A 24,840-nucleotide genomic window follows, 5' to 3' on the forward strand; every position below is an offset into this window, starting at 1 on the left:
GTTAATGCAATGAATATGAGGTTGATGCAATATTTTGATTTTACATTTTAACCTTAAACAATGCATCTGAAACAGACTGATTAGAATGTACATTTTATGACCTGGATTATAGGTCAGGTTTTTTGGAGAGGACAGAAAAGTCCAAGGACCAGGACGATATTCCGGTTGTGATAGATGGCGAGCCAACCACTTTGAGGACGATCTACCCCAAAAGAAGATACACACCACACACTCATACATTCCAATTACACTCACAAGGGCCTTTGAAGTTGGCTATCGCCAGCTTAACTCTAAATTCTTAAAGGGCCCCAACGAGTACTTTTATTTTGTTTGAGTGTGCACACTATTTATTTTATTTTATTTTTTTACTTTATCTGTACAAATTGGACAAATATCTGGTATACCTTGTAACAATACAAGAGTGGCTACTCAAAAGTTAACATTGTGTCCAGGTCATTATTGCTGCTCAATACTTTGGCTCCATACGAATTTGGTGTCTTCTGATTCTGGCCAGGGTCTTATTACAAGCCCAAGTATATATTGCGCTGTAATTCACCTTTATACCTTAAAGTTGGTTACAGAAGTGGCGAGCCAGCCAGGAGCCATTTAATTTGAGCATCAATATTGAGGCAATGACCAGCATGGATTTCATACAAAAGTCTGGTGTCAAAATACCTAATGCGGTTGTTGTCGCTGGGATAACACAGGTATCTGAGAAAGATGAACACGTCATTGACTTTTTGAAACAGTATGGTAAAATCGCAAGAGTCCTTTTTGTTGATGATTCACTGTCCGACTTCTACCAAAACCTGATCGTTGAATACTCTAGCAGTTCAGCCTTAGAAGGTTTAGAACCTCATTTGCCATACACGTACACAGCACAAGTTGATCCCAGCGTTGTCTATGAAATTAAAACACTCAGTAGCATGTACACTACCAAGGTTGGGAGTAATGTTACAAAGACCTACTTGGCTGAACTCAAGGAACTAGCCAAGCTGAGTGGCAAAGACTACGGTGAGGTGCTGAAGGAGATGATGTGTCAGATTGGGGAGGATGTTGAAGCCATGCGACCTACCCATGAAGAACCTTCCCCCACGTATGTCGAGACCACTGTTGTATCTTCGCCCGCTCCTAAAGAGCGACAGTGTCACACCTCACATTCAGATGTTACACCAAATGATATTGGTGCTACTGATCATGTTCCCCTCACTAATGGAAGGAGAGCAGCGTCCCTTTCAGTAAGTGACTTGAACCCACCTGACATTCAGAAGGTCGTGGTAGAGCATATCGTACGAAGGCAAGATGTGTTCCCACACATCCAGTCCCAGGTGAGACTCCGTTCCTTCTCCGGTAAGGTTCCCAGACCTAACAACGAAACTGATTATGACACATGGCGCACACAAATTGAACTGCTCCAAAATGATCCCAGCATGTCCCCCCTGCAAATATCCAGAAAGATCCATGAGAGCCTGCTCCCACCAGCAGCTGATATAGTTAAGAGTTTACGGCCCGAGTCACCACCTGCAACTTATTTGCAGCTTCTAGATTCTGCCTTTGGCACTGTAGAAGATGGGGAGGAGCTTTTCGCTCAATTCCTGAACACCCTTCAAGATCCAGGTGAGAAATCATCCACTTACTTTCACCGGCTACAGCTAGCATTAAACAGAGCCACGAAGAGGGGGGGGAGTCGCATGTGAAGAAGTGGACAAACACCTACTTAAACAGTTCTGCAGGGGATGTTGGGACAACGACCTACTCAGCGCCCTGCAACTTGAACAAAAGAAGAGCAGCCCACCCCAATTCTCAGACCTGTTGTTAATGATTCGCACTGTTGAAGATCGACAGCAAGCAAAAACTAGTCGTATGAGAAAACACACTGGCACCACAAAGCAGAGAACTCAGTTACAGTTCCAGGGTGCACACGTTTGTGAACCAGAGGAGAAACATGAGAGTGGCATTGCTGCTATTGAGGATCTGCGAAAGCAGGTGGCGAGTCTGCAAAGTCAACTAACTACATTTATGTCACAGAAAAAGACAAAATTTGCAAACAGCAAGGGATCTGCAGGGAAGCCGCAGAGTAAGATGTCAAAGCCACATGATGTAGATGGACGTATGCAAAGACAGACTTCAAAGAGGCAAACAGGCAGACCCAAGCCCTGGTATTGTTTCAACTGCGGTGAAGATGGACATATCGCTCCATGCTGTGTTGACCCTGCTAACCCCAACCTAGTAGCAGAAAAAAAGAAGCAGTTGGAGGAGAAACAACGCCAGTGGGAAGCGCGAGATTGTACAGATTCACCTTTAAACTACTAACAGTTCCTGTTGTGGGACAAACAGGAGCTGAGGAGAGTCAACAACGTCCCTCAGACGTAAACAATGGCGACAAAATCACAGCTGAGGTTAACAACGTAAGTACCCCAGCAAAGATTGTCAAAGCACAAACATGTTCTGGCTTAAACCATTCAGAGCAGAAACGATCTTTCCAACTCCCTAAACAGTTGATTGGTGCGAGAAGTACAGCTCAAGTGACTGTGAGAGGTGAAGAAGTCAACTGTCTTCTTGACTCAGGCTCCCAAGTTACCACTGTTCCTGAGTCATTCTACCAGCAGCACCTTTCAGAGCAAAAGATCAAGCCACTACATGACCTCTTAGAAGTGGAAGGTGCTAATGGCCAGCTAGTGCCTTACTTTGGCTATATAGAAACGACCATAACTTTTCCAAAGGACTTTACAGGTGTTCCAGTAGATGTAAACACACTTGCTTTAATCGTCCCTGACACTTCACAATCCCTCATGCTCATAGGCACAAACACCCTAGATGTACTGTTCGACATCTACTCAAAGACTGACTTAGCCAATCGTCAACCCCTCCCACATGGCTACAAAGTAGTTTTCAAAATCATTGAGTTGAGACGGAAGCAGACAAGTGACAACCATCAGGGAGTAGTGAAGCTACTAGGCAAAATGCCTCAAGTCATTCCAGCTGGTTCAACTGTAGTGGTGGAGGGAGTCGCCCTTGGCAAGGGCCTTCAGGATGAAAAATCAGTTGTCATTGAGTACCCGTCATCGTCCCTCTTGCCCGGTGGCCTGCTACTTAAAGCCGGTCTGGTTGACTTTCCCCAGCGGCGGCCCCACAAGTTGCCAGTTGTTATAAGCAACGAGTCTGACCACGACATTGTCATCCCTGCCAAGTGTACTATTGCAGAGGTTAGTGCTTATCAGACCATCCTATTAAAGGAACACAACAAGACCAAACAGTCAGAATCACCCCAGAGAACTCCAGAGACTCCGTCTTTCCAAGAGCCCACCATAACTTTCAATTTTGGTGACTCCCCAGTTCCACTGGAATGGAAACAGCGCATCACTCAGCAGCTCAGTGGCATGCCTGAGGTGTTTGCACAGCATGACCTGGATTTTGGCCGGACGGACCAGGTGCGACATCATATAAAACTTTCAGATGACACGCCTTTCAAACTACGTGCCCGGCCAATCCACCCACGGGACATTGAGGCTGTCCGGAAGCACATTCAGGAACTCCTTGATGCAGGAGTTATTAGAGAGTCAGAGTCCCCATTTGCGTCACCCATAGTGGTAGTCCGGAAAAAGAACGGCCAAGTCCGATTGTGCATTGATTATAGGCGTCTAAACCTCCAGACTATAAAAGATGCGTACAGCCTTCCGAAGCTAGAGGACACGTTCTCAGCCCTCAATGGTTCACAGTGGTTCTCTGTTCTTGATCTAAAATCAGGGTACTACCAGATCGAGGTCGAAGAAGCAGACAAACCGAAGACGGCCTTCGTGTGCCCTCTCGGCTTCTGGGAGTTCAACAGAATGCCTCAGGGTGTAATGAACGCCCCCAGCACGTTCCAGAGGTTAATGGAGCGGTGCATGGGGGATATGCATTTGAAGGATGCATTGGTCTTTCTTGATGACGTGATAGTATTCTCCCGAACCCTTGAGGAACACGAAGAAAGACTCATGAAAGTGCTCACTCGTCTAAAAGAGTTTGGGTTAAAGCTGTCACCAGAGAAATGCGTCTTCTTCCAGACTTCAGTCCGTTATCTGGGACATGTGGTCTCCAGAAATGGTGTTCAGACTGACCCTGAGAAGATTTCGGCTCTTAAAACATGGCCTGTCCCCCAGACTCTGCGAGAGTTAGTCGTTTCTTGGTTTTGCTGGGTACTATAGAAGGTTCGTTAAGGGGTATTCCAGCATTGTGAAACCTCTCCACAACTTAACTTCAGGGTACCCACCTAGCCACAAGAAATCAAAAGTAAACACAAGACAAAATGCACATCAGTACCATGACCCAAAAGACCCTTTCGGAGGTCGCTGGACACCAGCTTGCCAGCAAGCCTTTGAGTCAGTCATCCAAAGTCTCACCACTGCCCCTGTACTTGCCTTCGCTGACCCCCAGAAACCCTATATACTGCACACCGATGCCAGTACCACCGGGCTCGGTGCTGTATTGTATCAGGAGCAAGAGGGACAACTTAGAGTCATAGGCTATGCAAGTAGAGGGCTGTCACGGAGTGAAAATCGCTATCCAGCGCACAAGTTGGAGTTTCTGGCGCTCAAGTGGTCAGTTACAGAAAAGTTCAGCGACTATCTCTACGGTAACCACTTCACCGTTGTAACGGATAGTAATCCGCTGACTTACATTCTGACTTCAGCAAAGCTTGACGCAACTAGCTATAGGTGGCTAGCAGCACTGTCCACATTCTCTTTCAAACTCCTCTATCGTCCAGGGAAGCAGAATGGAGATGCGGATGGATTATCGCGCAGACCACACGGAGGGCTAACGGACGATCTGAAATCACAAAAGGAGATTGAACGCATTCAACAGTTCACTCAAGATCACCTTTGTGATCCAGACAACATCAATGCCGTAAATCAGTCTGTGGTGAAAGCAATCTGTGAGAGGCAGTTCACCTACAGCGTCAGTCCTGACGATGAAAGAGAGGCAGATGCAGATTGTGTTGCCTTGGTGGAGGTGCTTGCTATGTCTCCTAGTGCTGTACCTGATAGCTATGGGCAAGAGGAACAGTTTGGAGGTCTGCCAACCATTCCCCATCTAACAGAGGCAGAGCTGGCAGACGAGCAAAGAGCCGATCAGTGTATAAAGCATGTTATTTCCCAGATCGAATATGGGGACACACCACCTCCAACCGTGCGTACACAGCTCCCTGAACTTCCACTGCTCCTCCGAGAGCTTAACCGTCTTGAGCTCCGCAACAATGTCTTGTACCGGCGACGCCAAGAGGGGTCCCAGACAACCTACCAGCTTGTACTTCCAGCTGAGCTTCACAACACAGTCCTCACCAGCCTGCATGACCATATGGGTCACATGGGAGTCGATCGTACACTGGACCTTGTAAGGACAAGATTTTATTGGCCAAGGATGGCTTTGGACGTGGAAAGGAAGGTGAAGACGTGTGGCAGGTGCGTGCGGAGGAAGGCACGGCCTGAAAGAGCAGCCCCCTTGGTCAACATTAATACGACACGACCTCTTGAACTCTTGTGCATGGACTTCTTGTCCCTGGAAGCTGACAAGAGTGGAACCAAGGATATATTGGTGATCACGGACCACTTCACTAAGTTTGCAGTTGCTATCCCAACACCTAATCAAAAGGCCCGCACAGTGGCAAAGTGTCTGTGGGAGAACTTTATGGTACACTATGGCATCCCAGAAAAATTGCATAGTGATCAGGGTCCAGATTTCGAGTCCCGCACAATCAAGGAACTCTGTCAGGTGGCTGGTATCCACAAGGTGAGGACAACCCCATACCATCCTAGGGGCAATCATGTGGAACAATTTAATCGTACCTTGCTTGACATGTTAGGCACTCTCCGTGATCAAGATAAGTCCTGTTGGCGTGACCATGTAAGACCCCTGGTCCACGCTTATAACTGCACCAGGAATGAAGTGACTGGTTTCACCCCGTACGAACTGATGTTCGGACGCCAACCTCGGTTGCCAGTTGACCTTGCATTCAACTTACCAGTACAAGAGGAACAACACTCATCTCACTCTGAATATGTGCAAAAACTCAAGTCACGTCTCAAAGAAAGCTACAAGTTAGCTATGGACAAGGCTGCAAAGATAGCTCACAAGAACAAAATGAGGTTTGACAGATATGTAACTGCCTCAGACTTGGAAGCTGGAGATCGGGTATTGGTCAGGAATGTCCGTATCCGGGGGAAACATAAGATTTCAGACAAGTGGGAACACACTGTGCATGTAGTGGTGAGAAGGGCAGGTAACCTCCCAGTATATACGGTTAAGCCTGAAAACAAAGATGGTCCCCTAAGAACACTACACCGGGATCTGTTGCTACCATGTGGCTACCTACCTGTGGAGGAAAGCAGTGAGCATGTACAGAAGCCAGTGTCATGCAGGCCAAGAACCCGTGCAAATCCGGAGCTAGAGGAAGAGAACTCCTCAGACGAAGATGATGATCTGCTTATTCCTGTTTGGTTGAGTCCCCCTGTCCACACAGTGAGTGGGAGTCCTGTAAATGTTCCTGATATTGACAACCCACCTGTTTTTGACGGCCAATCTGATTTTGGCAACATACCTGATATGCCTAACAGTACTACAGATAATACTGAGTACTTATCCACCAATGGAGTCACACCGACCGAACAAGTGGATGAAACAACCTTAACTGAAAATGACTCACCTGTTGATGACCCAGACGTCCAAGAAAGGCAACTTCCATTTGAGGAGGCTGGCACCAGAGGTGCGAATCCTGAGGAGAGAATGGAGGAGACAGTCCCAGTGGATACAAGGGAAAACGCAGATACAAATGATTCTGTAAGGAGATCTGACAGAAACCGTCGTCCGCCACGACGGCTTGACTATACGGAGCTAGGCAATCCTCTGATCACTGCAGCAAAATCATTCTTGCAAGGACTGTCTTCAGTTTGGGCAGATGTCATCAGTAATGGTGAAGAGCCTGTTCCGCCCTCTTCCTTGACCCGTCAAATAATCATCATTTAACTGTCTACCATGCACAGGGACGTGCATGAGTTCAGGAGGGGAGGGTGTAGCCCAGATGAAAAAAACAACATTTACACCAATGATAGAGAAGAAAGAGTATTTATTCTCTTTATTTTAACTGTCCACACCAACAAAGTGTCATATTTTCTATGACCATTGAATGCACCTCTCAGTTCACCCCACGTGAGGGCAACTAGCTCAGCAACCAATCAGAGCCTACCCAGGCCCCATTGACCCTGTCAGCCAGGAAGTGAGGTGAAGGTGCATGGAGTTCCCGGGTTTTTTCTCATCTCAGCAAGAGGAGTGGAGGCATCTGCTACTCAAATCGAGAAATCCACAGACAAAAGAGAGAGAAAAACTCAGGATTGAGAGGAAAGGAAGCCAGCATACTTACCTGCTGGAAATCCGGAGTCGAGTGGCTGGATGAAGGAGAGAAGCAACGTCGGTAAGACAAGTGTTATTCCGAAGGAAAAAAAAGTTGTAGAGACTTACCGTCGTGATCACGCTAATGCTAGCTCGGTGTCTCACAGGCTAACCACTCACCTTTCATCCGGAGAGCTGCTGCAATTCCGACACCAGTGTGTGTTGGGCTTTTGTGAAACAGAGCAACGGTGAGCAACATGTTCTTAGCCGCTCTAAAGCTAATTTTTGGCAGTTCACTGTGAGTTTAAAGTAACCTAGAGGGTAATTTTTAGTGCATTTCTCTCTCACGAATAGGCCTATAGTGTGGAGAAATTAAGCACACTGCTTTAATACCTCTGAACTGAACTCACATGTATATTTTGTTGCTTATTTGCACATAGTTCTGAATTTGTTATGGTGTATTGTATTTTGAATGTCAATGGTTACTTACCATAAGTATTGTTTAATTAATGTTTACATGAATAGAGACATATTTGAGCAACTTAGATGTTTAGTTCTCATATTTGACATATTTGAAAATTGAATGTTGTACAACAGAACTGTGAGATTTGATAAGATTTAAGATGTTAATGCAATGAATATGAGGTTGATGCAATATTTTGATTTTACATTTTAACCTTAAACAATGCATCTGAAACAGACTGATTAGAATGTACATTTTATGACCTGGATTATAGGTCAGGTTTTTTGGAGAGGACAGAAAAGTCCAAGGACCAGGACGATATTCCGGTTGTGATAGATGGCGAGCCAACCACTTTGAGGACGATCTACCCCAAAAGAAGATACACACCACACACTCATACATTCCAATTACACTCACAAGGGCCTTTGAAGTTGGCTATCGCCAGCTTAACTCTAAATTCTTAAAGGGCCCCAACGAGTACTTTTATTTTGTTTGAGTGTGCACACTATTTATTTTATTTTATTTTTTTACTTTATCTGTACAAATTGGACAAATATCTGTTATACCTTGTAACAATACAAGAGTGGCTACTCAAAAGTTAACATTGTGTCCAGGTCATTATTGCTGCTCAATACTTTGGCTCCATACGAATTTGGTGTCTTCTGATTCTGGCCAGGGTCTTATTACAAGCCCAAGTATATATTGTGCTCTAATTCACCTTTATACCTTAAAGTTGGTTACACTCACCTACCAAATAAGTGTTTCAAATACAGCTGACAGCATAAAAACTTATAGTTAGTTATGTAAAGTAACTTGTTATGTACATCAGAGTTATACAGTTAGATTAAAAATGCATGTTATTTCAAATTCTTAAAATAAAAAATAAAAAATCATGTTGCAATAACTAGTGGAAGCGTTGGTGATTACAGAGGGGTTACATCCAAGTCTATTCTTTTCTGGCTTCTCTGTGGATTACGTCTTCTCAGCCTGTGGCAATGCCTCGTCAGCAAAGTCACTGGGATAAATTTGAGACATCATAAAGGGTAGGAACATGTGAATGCTGAATTGTCATAGTGAGAGCAGTATAATAAGAACCAAAGTGATATTTTGGAATTCAGAACGGCATCTGTCACTGATTTAATTGAGTCTCACCGGTTTTCTTCCCCAAGCCACAGGGACAAGCTACATGGAGGCCGGAGGCATATTATGTATGCAGCTGTTTCCTTATCTGGTGCAGGGAAAGCTTCCAGGCATATGAGAGACTCCAGGGACCACATGAATCTTTGTTAAACAAGGGATGTTATATCCGAACAGGTAGCCTGATTTTTTTTTTTTTTGCATTTAGATGTGGGTGGAACATATATGAGTGTTTGCATTTTTGTTTCCAAGAACTGAAACTGAAGGTCTGAAGAATACAAGTTCTCACGCCACACATCTTAAAACATATTCAAACATCAGATCAAGCTGCCTCTCACAGTGAATCACAGGATGCATGCTGCAGATTAAAAAGAATAAATGATGCCCTGTGTTTGTGGGTCAGACTCAACCATCATTTTGATCTCAACTACTCTTATAAGGTTTCATGATTATATCTTGCACATTTTTATTGGGTTTTTTGTGTGTGTGCCCATAAGTACCCATACCTGTTTTACAGTTGTGGGTATTTTTGCATACACCAGTCCCTCTAAGCTCTGTTATTACCAGCTGCATCACCGAGGCTGGTATTGTTTACACTCTGTGAGCTTGTCTGTCTCTTTGTGTGTATGATCGTGGCAAAATGTGCTGCTAGACACACTTACTTTAACCACAAAAGCAGTTTTGAGGACTTCAGCAGGTGTTTGTGTGTCTGTCTGTCCGTTTCTGTGCATGAAGCTGTTGCAACACTGTATAAAATGTTAATGAGGTGAAGCTGAAAAATGAAAGAATTGGAAGATGAGCGCGGACTGCTTGTTATATATCACTTTTCTGCTATACTGGAGTACTCAGGCAATTTTTTTCTACACCTTTGTAACATTTAAACTGGTAAGCAAGTATCTTGCTCAAAGAGACATGCAGACTGGAGCAGCAAGGGATCAAACCATCAACCTTCCAGTTAGTGGATGACCTGCTCTACCTGCTGAGGGTCATCACCCCAGGTGTTGGCATTTATCTGCCCTGTCATCAAGTGAGCAGAAATGCACCATTAGTCACACAAAATAGATTAGACGAAACTTTATTAATCCCTGGGTTGGGTTCCTTTGGGAAATTCAGTATTTTTATTTTTTTTTTAGATTAGAATATCACAAATAAAATATGATCCCTTTCTGGACCCACTCAGTAACCAGGACACTAGTATCAGATAACTCATGTTCTACCTTGTGTTCATCGTTTGCAGACATTAGTAGTAGGCATCTGCTCATATAACAGTTATTTCGTTTCTGAAAACCAATCTTATATTAAAATACGTGTGATGGGTCACAGGATATTTTAACATTAGCTGTACCTCTCATTGAAATTGAATTTTGAAACACTGGATTACTGCCAGCTAGCTTGGATCTCATTCCTATGAAGCCACTCTCTGATGCCATTAGAAAAAGTTATATTTAAGTACCTTTTAATTACTAACCCACTCTTAAGTCTTTGTACTATACATCTTTCTACTTTAAATTGTCTTTTGCACAAAACAATCCCAACACGATTTAATAATAACTATATTTTGTCATTAAAAGGAAAAAAAAAAAAAAAGCGCGAAACATCTTTCAGGTAAAACTGTGTTGATTTTTATTGAAATGTCTTGTACATTTTCAGATGGGCAGAATCAGATTTCTTTCAGAATGGACTTGTGGCTTCTTGTGTTTAATCTAAAACTTCCTCAGTATTCCTTACTAAACCCCTCCACACTGATTCATATACTGTTTGTTCATTATATGCTGAATTAGCTCTTACAGCCCCCCCCCCCCAAAAAAAAAAAAACCCAAAACATCTTTGGAAGTTATGTGAAGTAGCCCTTTGTAGCTCTTAATTCTGGGAAATTATCACAACCAAGAAAAACGGTACAAATACCAGCCCTTTCCCCCACAGCGGGATGGACATTTTTCTGTTGTTGTGACACCTTGTAGATACAAGTGCTAATTATCTGTCCAAAGTAAAACGTCAAGGAGTTTGCTATAAACCTAAATTGATTCTGACAACCAACCCAAAGAGCCAGTCTACTGCAGAGACTGACTATCCGACAGAATGCCACAATCAAGTATAATAAAAACAGGACAGAACAATACTCATTTTTGTGGGAAATGAAAATAAACAGCCCCCCCCCCAAAACAAAGTACAGACTCTTGTCTGCAAAATATTTCACACGTCAACAGCACAATGACAAAGTTCCTCATTTACATCCCTACATTTAAGGAAGTTTTATTTCAGTGAAAGAGAGACATTGCATAATCAATGACTTCTCAACATTAGCCCCAATCAGAAATTTGACTCCATGGAAGCATGACCAAAAAAACAAAAGGCAATTACATTTTTTGGCAAACATTCTAAAACAACTTAGTAAATAAAATTTCCCTCATTGAAATAATTTCATAGAAGCCATTCATCCAAATCTGTATCCATGTTGAAAAAGAAATGCTCCAACTCACATCTTTCATTGCTGTGTGGAGCTCCAACTGAGAATCAAACGCACTGACATCATAATACAGAGAAGTCCTCTGGTGGATGATAAACAAAAACCTGTTTGCCGCTGGATAAAGCTCGAGAGGTTGGGGGGGGGGGGGTGTAGTCCTTTGCAAGGTCTAGACAAGAACTGAATAAGGATCTTCTTTCTTTCTTCAGGTAGGATCAGGTACTCTTACTCCAGCCAGGTCGATCCTGAGTGTTCCTGGCTGGTTTTAACCACTATAGCAGCTTTTTTTGTTTGTTTTCTATATTTCTTCATTTCTTCTCCACATTTCTATTTTTCCTTTCATTTAACATAATACACATCCATACAACTACACACAATTTGTAACACTCCTTCCAGACTTCCCTTCCTCTCTCGATCACTGACATCTGCACACCACCCACACACGCTCACGCACACACACACAAACACAGACCTGTTTCTAGGCAGTTGTAGTTCCTTTGTACAGCCAGTGGACTCCAAGGCCCAGCTCGACATTTCAGAATGTAAACACCTTAAGGCATCCATAATGCACTGTGAACATTAAATATTGTTTGGTGCGGGAAATACTGCCCCCTACTGATAGGGTGGGGGGAGGGGTTGGCTTACGCCAACCTTCAACACCATTTCATCATTGCAATTAAATTCACAATCCATGCACACACACTGTTGCTTCTTAATCAGCTCAAGTGATTTCTTCTTCCTGTCTCATTTCCTTCCTCTTCAGCTTCAAACTCAGCTTCGGCAGCAATTTATTGAAGTGTGGTTATCCACTGCCGTTTGAAGTGATGAGAGGAAATGAGGCAAGACAGGCATCTTTGTCAGATGAGATGATGAATGGATCTGCGTTCAAAATGGCTTCACAAAGTCAAAACACATAAGGCCTGTGGTATTTTTTTTTTTTGCATTGTTTAAAAAAAATTAAACAATATATCATTTGCAGACTCTTACTTTGCACTACGAGTCACAAAATAAATAGATCTCCCTCTTTTTTTGTTTTACTTAAATACATGTTAATATTTTATCTGATGCTCAAAAATACTTTTGTCTGAAGAGAAAGTCCTTCAAAAGTTAGAGACAAACCCGCTCACACATGCAGACGGCCCCTTCCACTGGTCCAGTGGTGTCAAATCCACAGGAGAAGAAGAAAAAAAAATACTGCAAAAGCAAAGGATCGATGGGTAAAGTCGAAAAGCAGGATTGCAGGCACCAATGAAGCCTGTGGAATCAAAGGTCAAAAAGAAAAGGAGGAATGAAGCAAGAAAACAGGAGAAGGAAAAATGGTGAGGAAAGTAGGGGAAGGAGCTGTTGCGAAGGCAGCAACTGAAGGGGTCTCAATAGCTAAGAGACAGCTGGACAGATGCTCTTGGTTTGACCCTCCATTCTCAATACTGATGAGTGAAGCTGTTCTCTACTGTGCTCTCAGCACCAGGCCTGGCCTCTGCGCTGGTCAAAATCAGCTATGAGCCGCTTGATGTGGGCCAGCTTGTTGTGCAGGTACTCGCAGCGCAGTTTCTCTTTGTGGTAGTTGGGGCTGTGCTATTTTTTTTTTAAAAAATGGAAAAAAAGAAAAAGAAAATGTCAGTTCACCAGCAGCACTCGGTTTGATTTTTTAAAGTGCAGAAAAAATTACACATTTTGTTCATCCTTAAAATAAAAGAAGTCAACCTGCTAATGCTGTTATTTCCTGACCAATTGTGGCTTGCACTCTTCCTTCAAGAGCACTTCAGAACATAAGACTTTTAAGGGTGTCTTTCAAGAAACACTAAAAAGGTTGAAAGTTGTGAGTAAAATGTTTAACTTTACTGTGGATGTTTGTCTGCTTAGCTTCACTGACCACAATTCTAGTTTATCCAGATTTTACTCTGCATACTTCAGGCACTTTTGTTATGAATTGGCAGAGAGTTCGCTTCTGAAAGCTCTCCTTTGACACCCTGTTCATGAACACAAACAGCAAAAAGGAAACAGTGCACTACCGTTGCCTGCACTACCTAAACATGCCTGACATTCCTATACAAATCCATGAGGAGGTGCTTTGTCTTCCTGCTCAGAAGTTAAGTTATCTAAGCATGCTGTCATGACTTCAGCACTTTCTCACAGCTGCCATTCCTTACTGGTATTTGTGACCATCCATATTTAGCCTGCTTTAATACGTTTTATAGCCATATTGAGTTGATTGGTATGCAAAAGAGGAGTTAAAGAAATAATCAGGCTCTAAACTCAAATAGGTTCACAGTTCCGAATGGTCTTAGGACAGAAAGAGCTTCTGCATATGTCCAATTATGTAATAATTTTTATGCACATGGAATATAAAGCAACAATACTGCACTAATATTTGAAGGATTTAATATTTAACGTTATTGCACCTTTTCACATCAGTTAAAACTGTGTCATTTACACAGGTGTGCACATACCACCCTGCCACCAGTACATGTATGCGTAGTGTGTCTAATTCAGATCTTAAGAATGAGCGTGATTATGGAGTGTGAGAACATTTTGGCCAAACTTAATGCAACAAACATTCAAAAAGGTAAAGACTTGGTTATAGGATTCACATTGTTATTAGGTTATATCAGGGGAAAAGGCAGAAATGCACACAAACTGATGACAGCCTGTGTAACTTACTTGTTTGATCTTTTTGTACTCTTTCACGATTTCGTCTTGCACCTTCTGTAAAGATGATTAAAGTCATTAGTTGTTCCCAATGGACGTCATCTATAAACATTACAAACAACACGTGTTCTTTCACTTTTTGTAGATAAATGAAATACTGACCCACCTACATTTACTTTAAGGAAATAAAAAACACAAAAGCTCTGATAGCTGGGAACAAAAGCAGGACCCTGAACTGAAGCACAGAATGAAACTATTAGCACTCTAAACAAATGTCTGTCGCCTGCTGGTTGCAGATGTCTCTGGATTGAGGAGCAGCTGTGAAACTTTGACAACACTATTACTTTTTGTTGATTATGAATAAGCCGTGCATCATTACTGCCTCCTGTTTGTTTGTCAGCACTATACAAAGAGCCAGTTGTGAATGGTTAAAAGCCAAAGACTTCATTATATTCTGTCACAGCCAACAGGACCACAAATGTATAATAATGTAGAAAATGATTAAAACACAAATACAGAGAGAGAACAGCCTGTGTCACGTTTCTATGATTGTGGTCTTTCTGCAGTCATCAGCATCATCAAAAATGTATCCAAGCAAAAAGTTTCAATATGACCTGATGCTCTTTGGTGCCAGGGGCCAACTTCCGACACTGGGCGTCCAACTGGGTAAAGCGGCGGGTGATGTTCTCCACGCGTCCGTGCAACAGGCGGTACTCATCATACTCTGCATTGAAATCATCCTTGTAGCTTTGCCGCTGGTCGAGGGACACCAATGCTGTGTACTTCCTGTAAACAAAGGAAAATTAGATCCATTTTAAAGTGGTAACAAAGTAAGTTTTAATTTGAAATTTCAATCCAGAAAGAGCTGTTACAGAGAACACCAATACCAGCACTGGACTATGAACATGCTCTTTCCAAACTTTATTTATTCTGAATGCACCTTTGAAAAGGTCATGCCATTTATAGACATATGGGAAGTTCAACATCTGTTGCACTTCTCCATTTCAAATGTGCTATGGATAAGATATTCCCTGAACTCATTACCACTGATGTGGAAAGTACAAAACAGTCCTAGTACAGCAATGAACAAAGAATACTAGCATGCACACTGAAACACATCTGTGTTTACGGCAGCATTTCACGTGTCCTAATTCTTGTCTACTCTAATTCGCTTGTGCTCTTTTGCAATTGTTTCACAATTTGTGCTGAGAAAAGAGGAAATTTAAAAAACAAAAGCTGAAACCTCAGAGGTAAAAAAAAAAAAAAAAAAAAAAAGACGGTGTTGATAATGGACCCTTTTAGAATTATAACAGTTACTTACAGGATATAGTCAGGTGTATCTATTTTGGATGAAAATTCAGTGGATTGGACTGGCCTCTCTTTGTCTGAAGAGTCTGAGGAGGGACAGCAATATGCAAGAATCTAAGTACAGAATTTATAATGAACATTAAACATAAGCAACGCTGCTGTGATGGAAAACTGTCTAACAACAGGATTTTATTTTTAACCATCTTGTTCTGATGTAAAGAATATGAACAGGTCTCTTTTAGTTAATCCCTGATGTTTCAACAGTAATGTAAATGTTTGTTGCATGATGACATTAACCCACAGCACAGGATTTTTCATTCAATATAATCAGGACAGAAAGGTACTGATGGCCAGATATGCACTGCTTTTATAGGAAAAGACAAACCCATTTTTCTCATAAAATCAGTGGTGCAGCTGCTGAAAAAGCAAAGGCTGCTGCAAAGAAATGGAAGCCTGTAATGTAAAGGTTGCTGTCCTGTTTTCTGAGTTAAAGTGACAACATAAATTTTCCAGAACTGCAGGTATCTGATTCAGCGGTCCATACAAGAGATTCAGAAACGCACCTTGATCTTTGTGAGAACTTTTGCTGATAACTCTCCTGGTCTCTTCATCAGGGCTCTGCCTCTTCTTGGCTCTATGACTTTCTACGGCCTGATCCGCAACACCATGAGAACTACTGCCATCTCTTTCCTTTCGCTTCCCTTTCTCCCTTTCTCGATCCTTGTCTTTGTGCTTCTTAGACTTCTTTTTAACCTTCTTACTGGTGATGCTGGACAAGGGAGGGCTAGAAATGACAGTGGAGGTAACTGTGAGTGAGGTGCAAGGCGGAGGGCTGGGGGATGGTCTGGGACCGGGGTTAGGATGCTGATAGCGATCCTGCAGGGATCTATTGGACGAAAAGGACTTGGGTGAAGGATCTCTGCAGGAGGAACTCTGGTCCACGGGCAGGTCCTGGGTGCCACAGCCCTCTGGGGTGCTTGGTGAGTTGGTGTTAGAAGCTGGGCTAGGCTGCTGGTGAGAGGGGGCAGGTGGGTGGGATGAGATGGGGAGATGAGTGGGAGGGCCTGAGGTGACATTGGAGGGTAGGGATGAGCGTTTAGAGCTGAGGCTGCCCTCGTCCTCAAGGCGATCCGAGGAGGAGGATGCGGCTGGCCCTCGATTACTGAGGTGGGAGATGCGGGCTTTCTTCGGTGCCAAAGGATCAATGAAATCAAAGTCTGGCTGACGCTTCTGCCAAAACCCCCCCCAACGAAACCAAACACAGAATTTAGTCTGAAAATCATATAACACCATGGGTTGAGCTTTAGAGAATTTTTGTTCAGGTACCTGAGGCGATGTGGGAACGCTGTCTTTGGGAGAACCACTGGATGAGGTTGCAGTTATCTCATTAGGAAGACCTAATTTGCTATTGAAGAATAGACAGAGTGTTATCAGTGGGGAACAGTCTAAGTGGCAAGAAAGGGCAACTTAGAGGGTAGCCTTCAACCATCATTACACTAAGACCTGCTAAAAATGTGGATTGGTCACATTCATGAGGCTTAATTTACATTTTTCCAATGCCACAACACAGGAAGGAGAAGAAATGGCTCTAAAACACAAATCTGTAGTGTAGCTAATGTCAAAATAAACTACCATAAGCTAGTCTAAACAGTGTCGATGTTTTCATAGAAGCTATAGCATGTACTGCAGGCTGATGGCACACATCAAGATAACAGAACAGTGCGTTTTCTTCACCCTCTCACGAGTTTCAGCGTTTCATTCGTTCTTTTGGAAACTGTGCTCATGTATGTAAAACCACTTCTGCTTAAAATGTAAACAGTGTTAGCCCAAATACACACCATAAAGAACAAATGCTTTATCACTACAGGCAAGCAGGAGACCATTTAGGAGCATAATTGAGGCTATATTTTGGCACTTGCCATGTGACCAAATGACTGATGCTTCTATTCAAACATGACAATCTCTGCTCTGTATTTCACATCCTATTGTTCTGTACATTTATTTTCAATATCTCGACTGCTTTTAATTTAATCAAAGGCAACTCAAAATTAATCAGAATAAAAAGCTAAACTGGCTGCTTGTGTACCGAGTCAGGATCCGGTCAATCTGAGACTTCTCATCTTCTGAGTAACCAGGCCAGTCTCGCTGGACGTCACGGTATATGTAGTCCTTCAGAGAATATGCATTGTCTTTGGGATTCAGGTTTGCCACCTAATTTGCATAGAAACACACAGAGTTTCAAAGTTAAGTTGTGGCAGCAGGAATACTGGCATAGATACTTCATACATTCTGTGCTGGCTAAACATCTGTGTATGCAAATACTGTTCAACGACTAAGAGTCTCATTTCTCATGAATGAAGCATTAATAAAGTGAGCAGGATTTCATCAGGCAGATCTGCAAGCAACAATCTTGTTAGCCTTCATAAACAGACAAATCGGTTCAAACTCATGCATTTAAATCTCCTGTTGTGAAATACCTGCTGCAGGGCGGTCCCCAATGAGTTGCGATCCTTCTGGTTGATACCGTCACGCTGCAAACGTGCTAGCACTTCCAGCTTCTTGTAGGGCCTGAGTGCCAGCAGATGAATGATGCGGTCTCTGAACGGCCGCTGCGATACAGGGTTATTGGAAAGGCACTTACGAATAGTGTTGGCTGGGTTGATGGGTGTGGAGCGTTTACGCTCTGGGACCACTTCTGGGGTGGAAAGTGCAGGCTTACGGATATGTACTTGCTTTCCTGCAAAACAGAAGGAAAATGGAAAGTTACGACTTCTCTTCTCTGCAGACTGGCTCATCACAGATGATTCTTTTACGCTGACAGATAAGAACTTCTGATTAACATCTCTTATTAAAAGTGGTTGTCAATTGCATCTACATTACACATACATTAGGACTGATCCAATGATTATAATAGTGAGAGCTTAAAGAAATGGATCAAAAAAAAAAAAATAAAAAAAAAAAAATGGTAAAATGGACTGGTTCTTATATAGCGCTTTTCTACTCATCTGAGCACTCAAAGCGCTTTACACAACTTGTGCATTCACCCATTCAGACCCATTCGCACAAGCACATCTTTCTAAGTGCTTTATCGCTAACATTCACACACATTCATACTCCGATGGATGCATCGGAGAGCAATTTGGGGTTAGTATCTTGCCCAAGGATATTTGGCATGCAGACTAGGGGAAGCCAGGAATCGAACCACCAACCTTCCGATCAGTAGATGACCTGCTCTGCCGCCTGAGCTACAGCCACCCAGCCATACACTGGTGGATCAGGGTTTCCACCAGTGTATTACAATCCTGGCAATGTGCTTAGGCTAAATGGATCTATGCCAGACCTATGGACTGGGGATGGGGATATATATATATATATATATATTTTAAAGGTATATTAAAGGACCAGGAATAACTTATACCATAATACTCTTTTACCTGTGTTCACTAATGGATTACAGTAGACTAAATCCTCCACTGCTGTATGTGAATGACATTAACCAGGATTTGGTCACCTACACATGGGTTGAACTTTTCTGAGAGGAAATCATGTGAGAGTGTCAATGACACGTAGGAAGACCAAAGAAGCTAAGCTGCTCAAGTCAAACCTTATTTCAAACTGACATTAGGAACTGTAACCACAGGATATAAGAGACACAATGAGTGCTTTTGTTATGTCAGTGACATTCACGATTTCAGTTTTTGAAACCAGTGACAATATGGCCTGATGTTAATGCCATTTCCAGTGAAAGTGTATGTGGCAAGAAAACTGACCATACCAAACTACATAACTACACTAAGCAGCTTAGAGAACCCATTTTAAAGTGTTGACGTTAAAGCCAGAGAAACCTTATTACTGAGCAATGTGCTTAATCATGGTGACAACACTTCCCTGTATACCTCTTCATGGTCATTATGAAATTCTAAAGCTCTTTAAAAGATTAAGGTTAGGGAAAGGAAGAGAAAGGAAAAACTCCTCCCCTCCCTCCTCGTTAAAGAAAAGGAAAAAGACTCACAAACAGTGACAGAGATCAGTGACAGATTCTAGCAGGCGTAATGCTTTTGCTAACACATTTTTCTCCTTCAGAAAGAGATATTCTGTACAGACCATCGGTACATTTATTAAGAGTTACTGCTTTTAAATGCGACTGCAGAAGGCAGACAAAGATTAGGGAAAGTTAGAGGCTGCTATCTGAAACAAAAAGCCTGTGAAAACAAGAATCTAAAGGCCCCTGGCGCATCTGTAAATATGATACTTACTTCAAACCAGGTGCTACAAACTACTGACCCACCCCCTTTTCTGTACATCATCTCGATTCCCAGTTTCTATATGTGACAGTACATGCAAATATACAAATATGTCCCCAGGGCTCAGAAAAAAAAAAAGTCTTTTAGACTACATCTACAGTAAATAGTATACATTTTTAAATGCTTACTTGTATGTGTGAAAATAATGACATTTAAACCACAAACTGGAATTTGTAGCGATTTCTATAGTGAAATGGGACAGATATACTTTGCCCTCCTTTTCTTTTTTGGCAAGCAACAAAATTTCATCACAATTCAGATCAGGATAGAGATCAGAAAACTTAACATAAATACAGAACACGGCAACAGCTCTTTACCGTGGGTTATAGTGAAATTTAAAATACTTGATTACTGTAGAAGGTGAAGACAACAAAGTTGTCTTCTTAAATTTGCTGCCACCCAGGCGCGGTCTGTGAATGCAGTCTGGTTACATTGCTGAGTATCAACTCTCTGTGATCAGTCAAACTATCTTTTAACGTTGCATAAGCCAAAGTATTTGAATTTTACGCATTCTTTTTTTGTTGTCAGACAACTGAAAAGCAGGGAATACCTAATGTAAGCCTAGATTAGCTGCATGTACCAGCAGTCATTCTAAATATGCAGCAAGTTTAAGAGCAACAGCTATCTGTATATAAAACACTGTAACAACTATACATCCCTCATGTGTAAGGAAAACATGAAGACATAATTTGTTGAAAAGATAAATGTTAAACACAATAAAACAAAAGTAAAGCGTGTATTGTGTGGCAAGCTATGCATTACTAAAACAGCATTAGCTTTATCTGCCACCATTTGTCATTATCAGACAGACTCCTAATCTGGAAAAAACTGAGATGGCAAAATAGCTTAGTCAGTCGCAATAATGGCTTTGAATAGAGTTAGTCTGTCAGCTTTCACCTATTCAGGCTCTCAAAAGAGGCAGAGTTTGAAAAGAGAGAAGAGGGGTTGTAAAGCCATGGTGACATGTGGGATCCACACCGCCCTTTGACTGCGGCAGTGGGAAATAAGCGAGATTGTAGGAAGGGTCTTACCTCTGTACTGACCACCAGGCTTGATGACTTTGGTCCCACGTTCTCGTGTGTCCTCCACAGCCTGGGTCATGCGCTCCCGGGTCACCTGGTAGGAGTCATTAGTGGCACACACTGTGACCTTGTCGTGTACTGTCGCCAACAATGCCAGGTGTGAGGCCCCTGAGCTGGAGACAAAGAGGTAGTATGGGGGAGAAATGTAATGCAAGAGAGGGATTACCTTCCAGCAACGTGTGGTAAGAAAGTAACAGTTGATTCAGCTGACCAGCGAGTAACACTACCTCGACGCATACTGATGGATGCACTCGAAGCTTCCCTGAGGGTTGTCCTTGCCCACATTAGACAGGTAGAATTCAAAATTGTGGAAGGCGTCTGAAGAAGAGTCACTCTTGGGAATCTTAATGCGCTGTCAAATAACACATACATATTAAGTATAACACAAACAGTATAACAGTGTATTCAGCAGTAGAGCTATAGAGGATGATGTGAACAATTTTAGAGTTACGAGGAAACAGGACAACCCAAGTTCTTATCATCTAATGGGAGGTGAGCCATGCCATTATGGAGTACATACATCATACAAAAATATATATGAACCAATTATTAACTTGATATTTTATCGTGTTAAACATCAGAGGAAAACACGCATTAAAAAAAGAAAAAAGAAATGATCTTGCTTTATAAACAATTCCGTTTGAATCATTAAATTGGCCATTTTGTATTGAATTTATATTTTATTACAAGTGCTAAAATGAGTTAATGCCAGAAATTGTTAAGAGGTTTTACTGATTTTAGGATCAATGAATACAACTGGCAAGCTTATTTTCATCAGTTAATGCAAGACTCACAACCTAAAATACAACCAGGTTTTTTGTTTTCCTTGTTGGACTTACCCCTTGTAGTCCCTTGAACTGTATTGTTGGCCGCAGAGAAGGAACATTCTGCAAATAAGGGGAAACACACACATACTTTAACCCCTGAAATGAAATAAAAAAAAAAATTAAAAAAAAATTTATATATATATATATATACACACACACACACACACAGATATATATAAGCATAAAAAAAAACAGAAAATAAAGGCCTAGAATCTACACTACACTTTACTCCCAGTCCTCCTATAACACATGCTTCCATCATAATGCAGACAAATGCTGAACGCTTAACAACTTGCTCTGCATGTTTGTTTAAAGGCTACATTTAAAAATATGCTGCTAGGACTATAGCTGACAGACAGCTGATATCTGACGAGCACGTGCCTTCTTTGTCTGTGTGAGAGCAAGTAACTAGGTCATAATCAGTATTCATGATGCAAAAGAGAAAAAAATGAAGAGGCAGCACAGCAAAGATAATCTCTGTCAATCACACAACTGGGAACTTGTTAACAGCGCTGTGTCTGATGCAGTGCTGCTGCTGATCTTCAGATTATTTCACCAATTAACCAACTGGTTGTTTGGTCAGTAAATTATCAGACAAATAGTGTGAAGCCTCACATTTCCAAAGCTCAAAGTGCTATATGGCACATCGGTCTGGCCAGAGCTATTTAAACTGTCACCCAATTATTGCAGTTTTCCTTGTAGCATGCAGCATGTAATGCTCAGTGAGCCACTTAAAGACAATCTTTACCTGAGGGCTATAAAGCCACTAGTCTGAGTGAGTGAGTGAGTGAGTGAGAGTGAGAGAGTGTGTGAGAGAGAGAGAGCGTGTGAGAGAGAGAGAGAGAGAGAGAGACTATATAAATCGAAATTACCTGTGTCTTTAAGTGGTAGGTGAAATGATTTGTTTTGACACTAAAAACAAACCAGATATTTTTAATAGTAGATTTCTAAATCTCTTATTTACATTTGTGCCAGTGGCTACTTGAAATAAGAGTGACAGCCACAAATATGTGGTGGCTGCTCTTCAGCGGTATACAATAAGCTGGGAGAAGCACATGACTCCCAGTTTCTTCACCCGGCTTAAGTACACAGAAGAACCAGTCAGCTAGACTTGTGAACTAGTCTGAGTGGGAGGTATGCGCATTTTATTAACAACAGATTCTCCACGTTGCTGAGTCTTCCTAAAGTGACCCAAGAAGTAGGTAACTGGATAAAATGGGCACTTTTTTTTTTTTTTTTTAAACATTGAAATAAATATGTCATGGTTGTAAAAGCTGTGCTACTCCAAGCCATACTCCCTCCTCCCCCCACTCGCACCGTTCTGATCACATTTCACATCACCACAGAAAGACAAAGATAGCCGGCTTCCAGAGTTCGATGACTGGGTTAGCTACAGCACACATTACCGAGAGGGAGAGAGAAACAAAAAGCAGGCAGTTTTTGGCTGCTCAGTCAGCAAGAGATTGCAGGCTGCTGTTCAGTGCAGAGAACAGACCAACATTACCACATCCAATAAGGTTGTAGCACGGGCTGTCACAAAAGAATTCCCTCAACTAAGTGATAATGCAGCCTGCCAGCTGTCACAAAACCATGTGAATAATCATTTTGGATTTTGCTTTATATCCACATTTTATAAACACATATTTGCAAGAGGAATTCTCACAGGGCTGACAATAAGCCAAAGCTTATCATACAAGAATGTATATAATGTGTGGCTGGCAGACAGACAGGTAAGTGTATATGCAATAAAATGATAAAGTCTCAGAAACCTCAGCCTACTAGCAAGCTATAATGTATAATCCCTGAGTGGAGACCTAGACCTGGCCAGTGTGTTACGTAACAGCGTTGTTGTTGGCAGAGAAAAGTCAGGTAACCTGGCTTTAGGCCTCCTTATTCAAGACTGCAGAGGTTCTCCAGATTAGTCCACCTGCATTCACCTCAACAAAATTACACCATTCGCACGGTTCAAGATTAACAAGTTATATTTAATCGGCACAGGCATGCAGTGATCCAGAGCAAACAGTAGTTTTAAAAGCACTACTTTGTGTTACAGCACACTGGCTTGAATTCGTTCAGAAAGAGTATGGAAATACATTACATTAATGCAAAAAAAAAGAAGAAAAGAAAAGAAAAAAATGACAAAAATAAGCTGTTCTTCTTGCTTTCCTTTCATTTTTTTAAGGTCTTGTATTATACATATTTATAAATGCTGGCTCATTCTTCTCAGTGAAGCTTGACGCCAACTAGAAAAGGATATATATTAAATGAATTAAAAAAAGAAAGAAAGAAAGAAAGAAAGAAACTCAATAAATAAATGTCCTATGTATTGTCCTATGAAAACCTTGGAGATGCTTGCTCAGTTGTATCTCTAGCTAGTGTTGGACTGCAACAGATTATAACAAAGTTAAACAGTTAAAAAAGGGCGAGCCTGACTAGGAGCTCCATATCCCTGCCAGGTTTTTGTTAGGTTTTGCCAGCTGGCTAAATCTAAACATATGTCAAGCTAACCAGTCATCGACATGCTTCAAACGGCACGAACCTGTGATCAAAGTTAGATTATCTCTCATTTATTGCTATGTTTCCATTCCTGCTCTTAATATATAACGTCGTCGAAAAAAAGTTTAGGTTACTTGACTGCGATTTAATATTTTAATGTTAAAACGCTATGCTCATGAAGCTTGTCTAGTGTATTCGTCGATATGAGCTTACCACTTTCCTAATTTGGTAAGCAACATTAGTTTGGCAAGAAAAAAATGGACTAGGTTGGTCAGCACAACATAATAACGTAGAGCTAGCGTTAGCTAATCAGCGTCCAGCTCAACCAACAGGTTTTTACGTTAAATCATATTTGTCAGTTCGTAAAACCTGGCTAGAATATAAGACCAAGGTCTCATTTATCTACTACCGTTGATTACTTTCACGACACCCGACTAATGTGATAAAAAAAAAAACCCAGCTCAAACTCGCTCTGTCAACAGCTTAGCTAACTTTGTAGCTTTTAGCTATGCGTGGCAGTTGGGACTTCCTAGCTGATCCGAGCAGTGTCAGTTTTGAGTCCTTATTCTTGAAATACACGGCGTTTTACTCACCGTACAGTTTTGGTAGGTCTCTATCGCCCTCAGTGCTGTCTCGGTTAACTTTACATGTAATACAGTGACTCTTTCTGCGCTTTGTTGGCCACAATTTAATCCGTATCTCCCATCCACGGAGAGCGCCGCCATCTTTACCAGCCCTCCACCAT

At 41.9% G+C, this 24,840-nt stretch overlaps 2 protein-coding genes across 2 annotated transcripts; one reads left to right on the forward strand and one right to left on the reverse strand.

Moving 5' to 3' along the window:
• Positions 1 to 4,159: 4,159 nt before the first annotated feature.
• Positions 4,160 to 8,236, forward strand: LOC146518907 (uncharacterized). Its single transcript, XM_085160587.1, has 2 exons — positions 4,160 to 7,447; positions 7,533 to 8,236. Exon 1 carries the CDS (start codon positions 5,002 to 5,004, stop codon positions 7,000 to 7,002), a length of 2,001 nt encoding a protein of 666 aa, XP_085016713.1. The 5' UTR covers positions 4,160 to 5,001; the 3' UTR covers positions 7,003 to 7,447; positions 7,533 to 8,236.
• Positions 8,237 to 10,564: 2,328 nt separating this feature from the next.
• Positions 10,565 to 24,823, reverse strand: ell2 (elongation factor for RNA polymerase II 2). Its single transcript, XM_085160588.1, has 12 exons — positions 24,689 to 24,823; positions 21,612 to 21,659; positions 21,000 to 21,124; positions 20,722 to 20,885; positions 17,864 to 18,123; positions 17,473 to 17,597; positions 16,713 to 16,791; positions 15,950 to 16,616; positions 15,400 to 15,472; positions 14,693 to 14,864; positions 14,091 to 14,135; positions 10,565 to 13,004 (listed from the first exon to the last, which is right to left on the reverse strand). Exons 1-12 carry the CDS (start codon positions 24,818 to 24,820, stop codon positions 12,888 to 12,890), a joined length of 2,007 nt encoding a protein of 668 aa, XP_085016714.1. The 5' UTR covers positions 24,821 to 24,823; the 3' UTR covers positions 10,565 to 12,887.
• Positions 24,824 to 24,840: the final 17 nt, after the last annotated feature.

This window comes from Neolamprologus multifasciatus, chromosome 5 (genome assembly GCF_963576455.1).
Source record: "Neolamprologus multifasciatus chromosome 5, fNeoMul1.2, whole genome shotgun sequence".
Classification (NCBI taxonomy): domain Eukaryota; kingdom Metazoa; phylum Chordata; class Actinopteri; order Cichliformes; family Cichlidae; genus Neolamprologus; species Neolamprologus multifasciatus.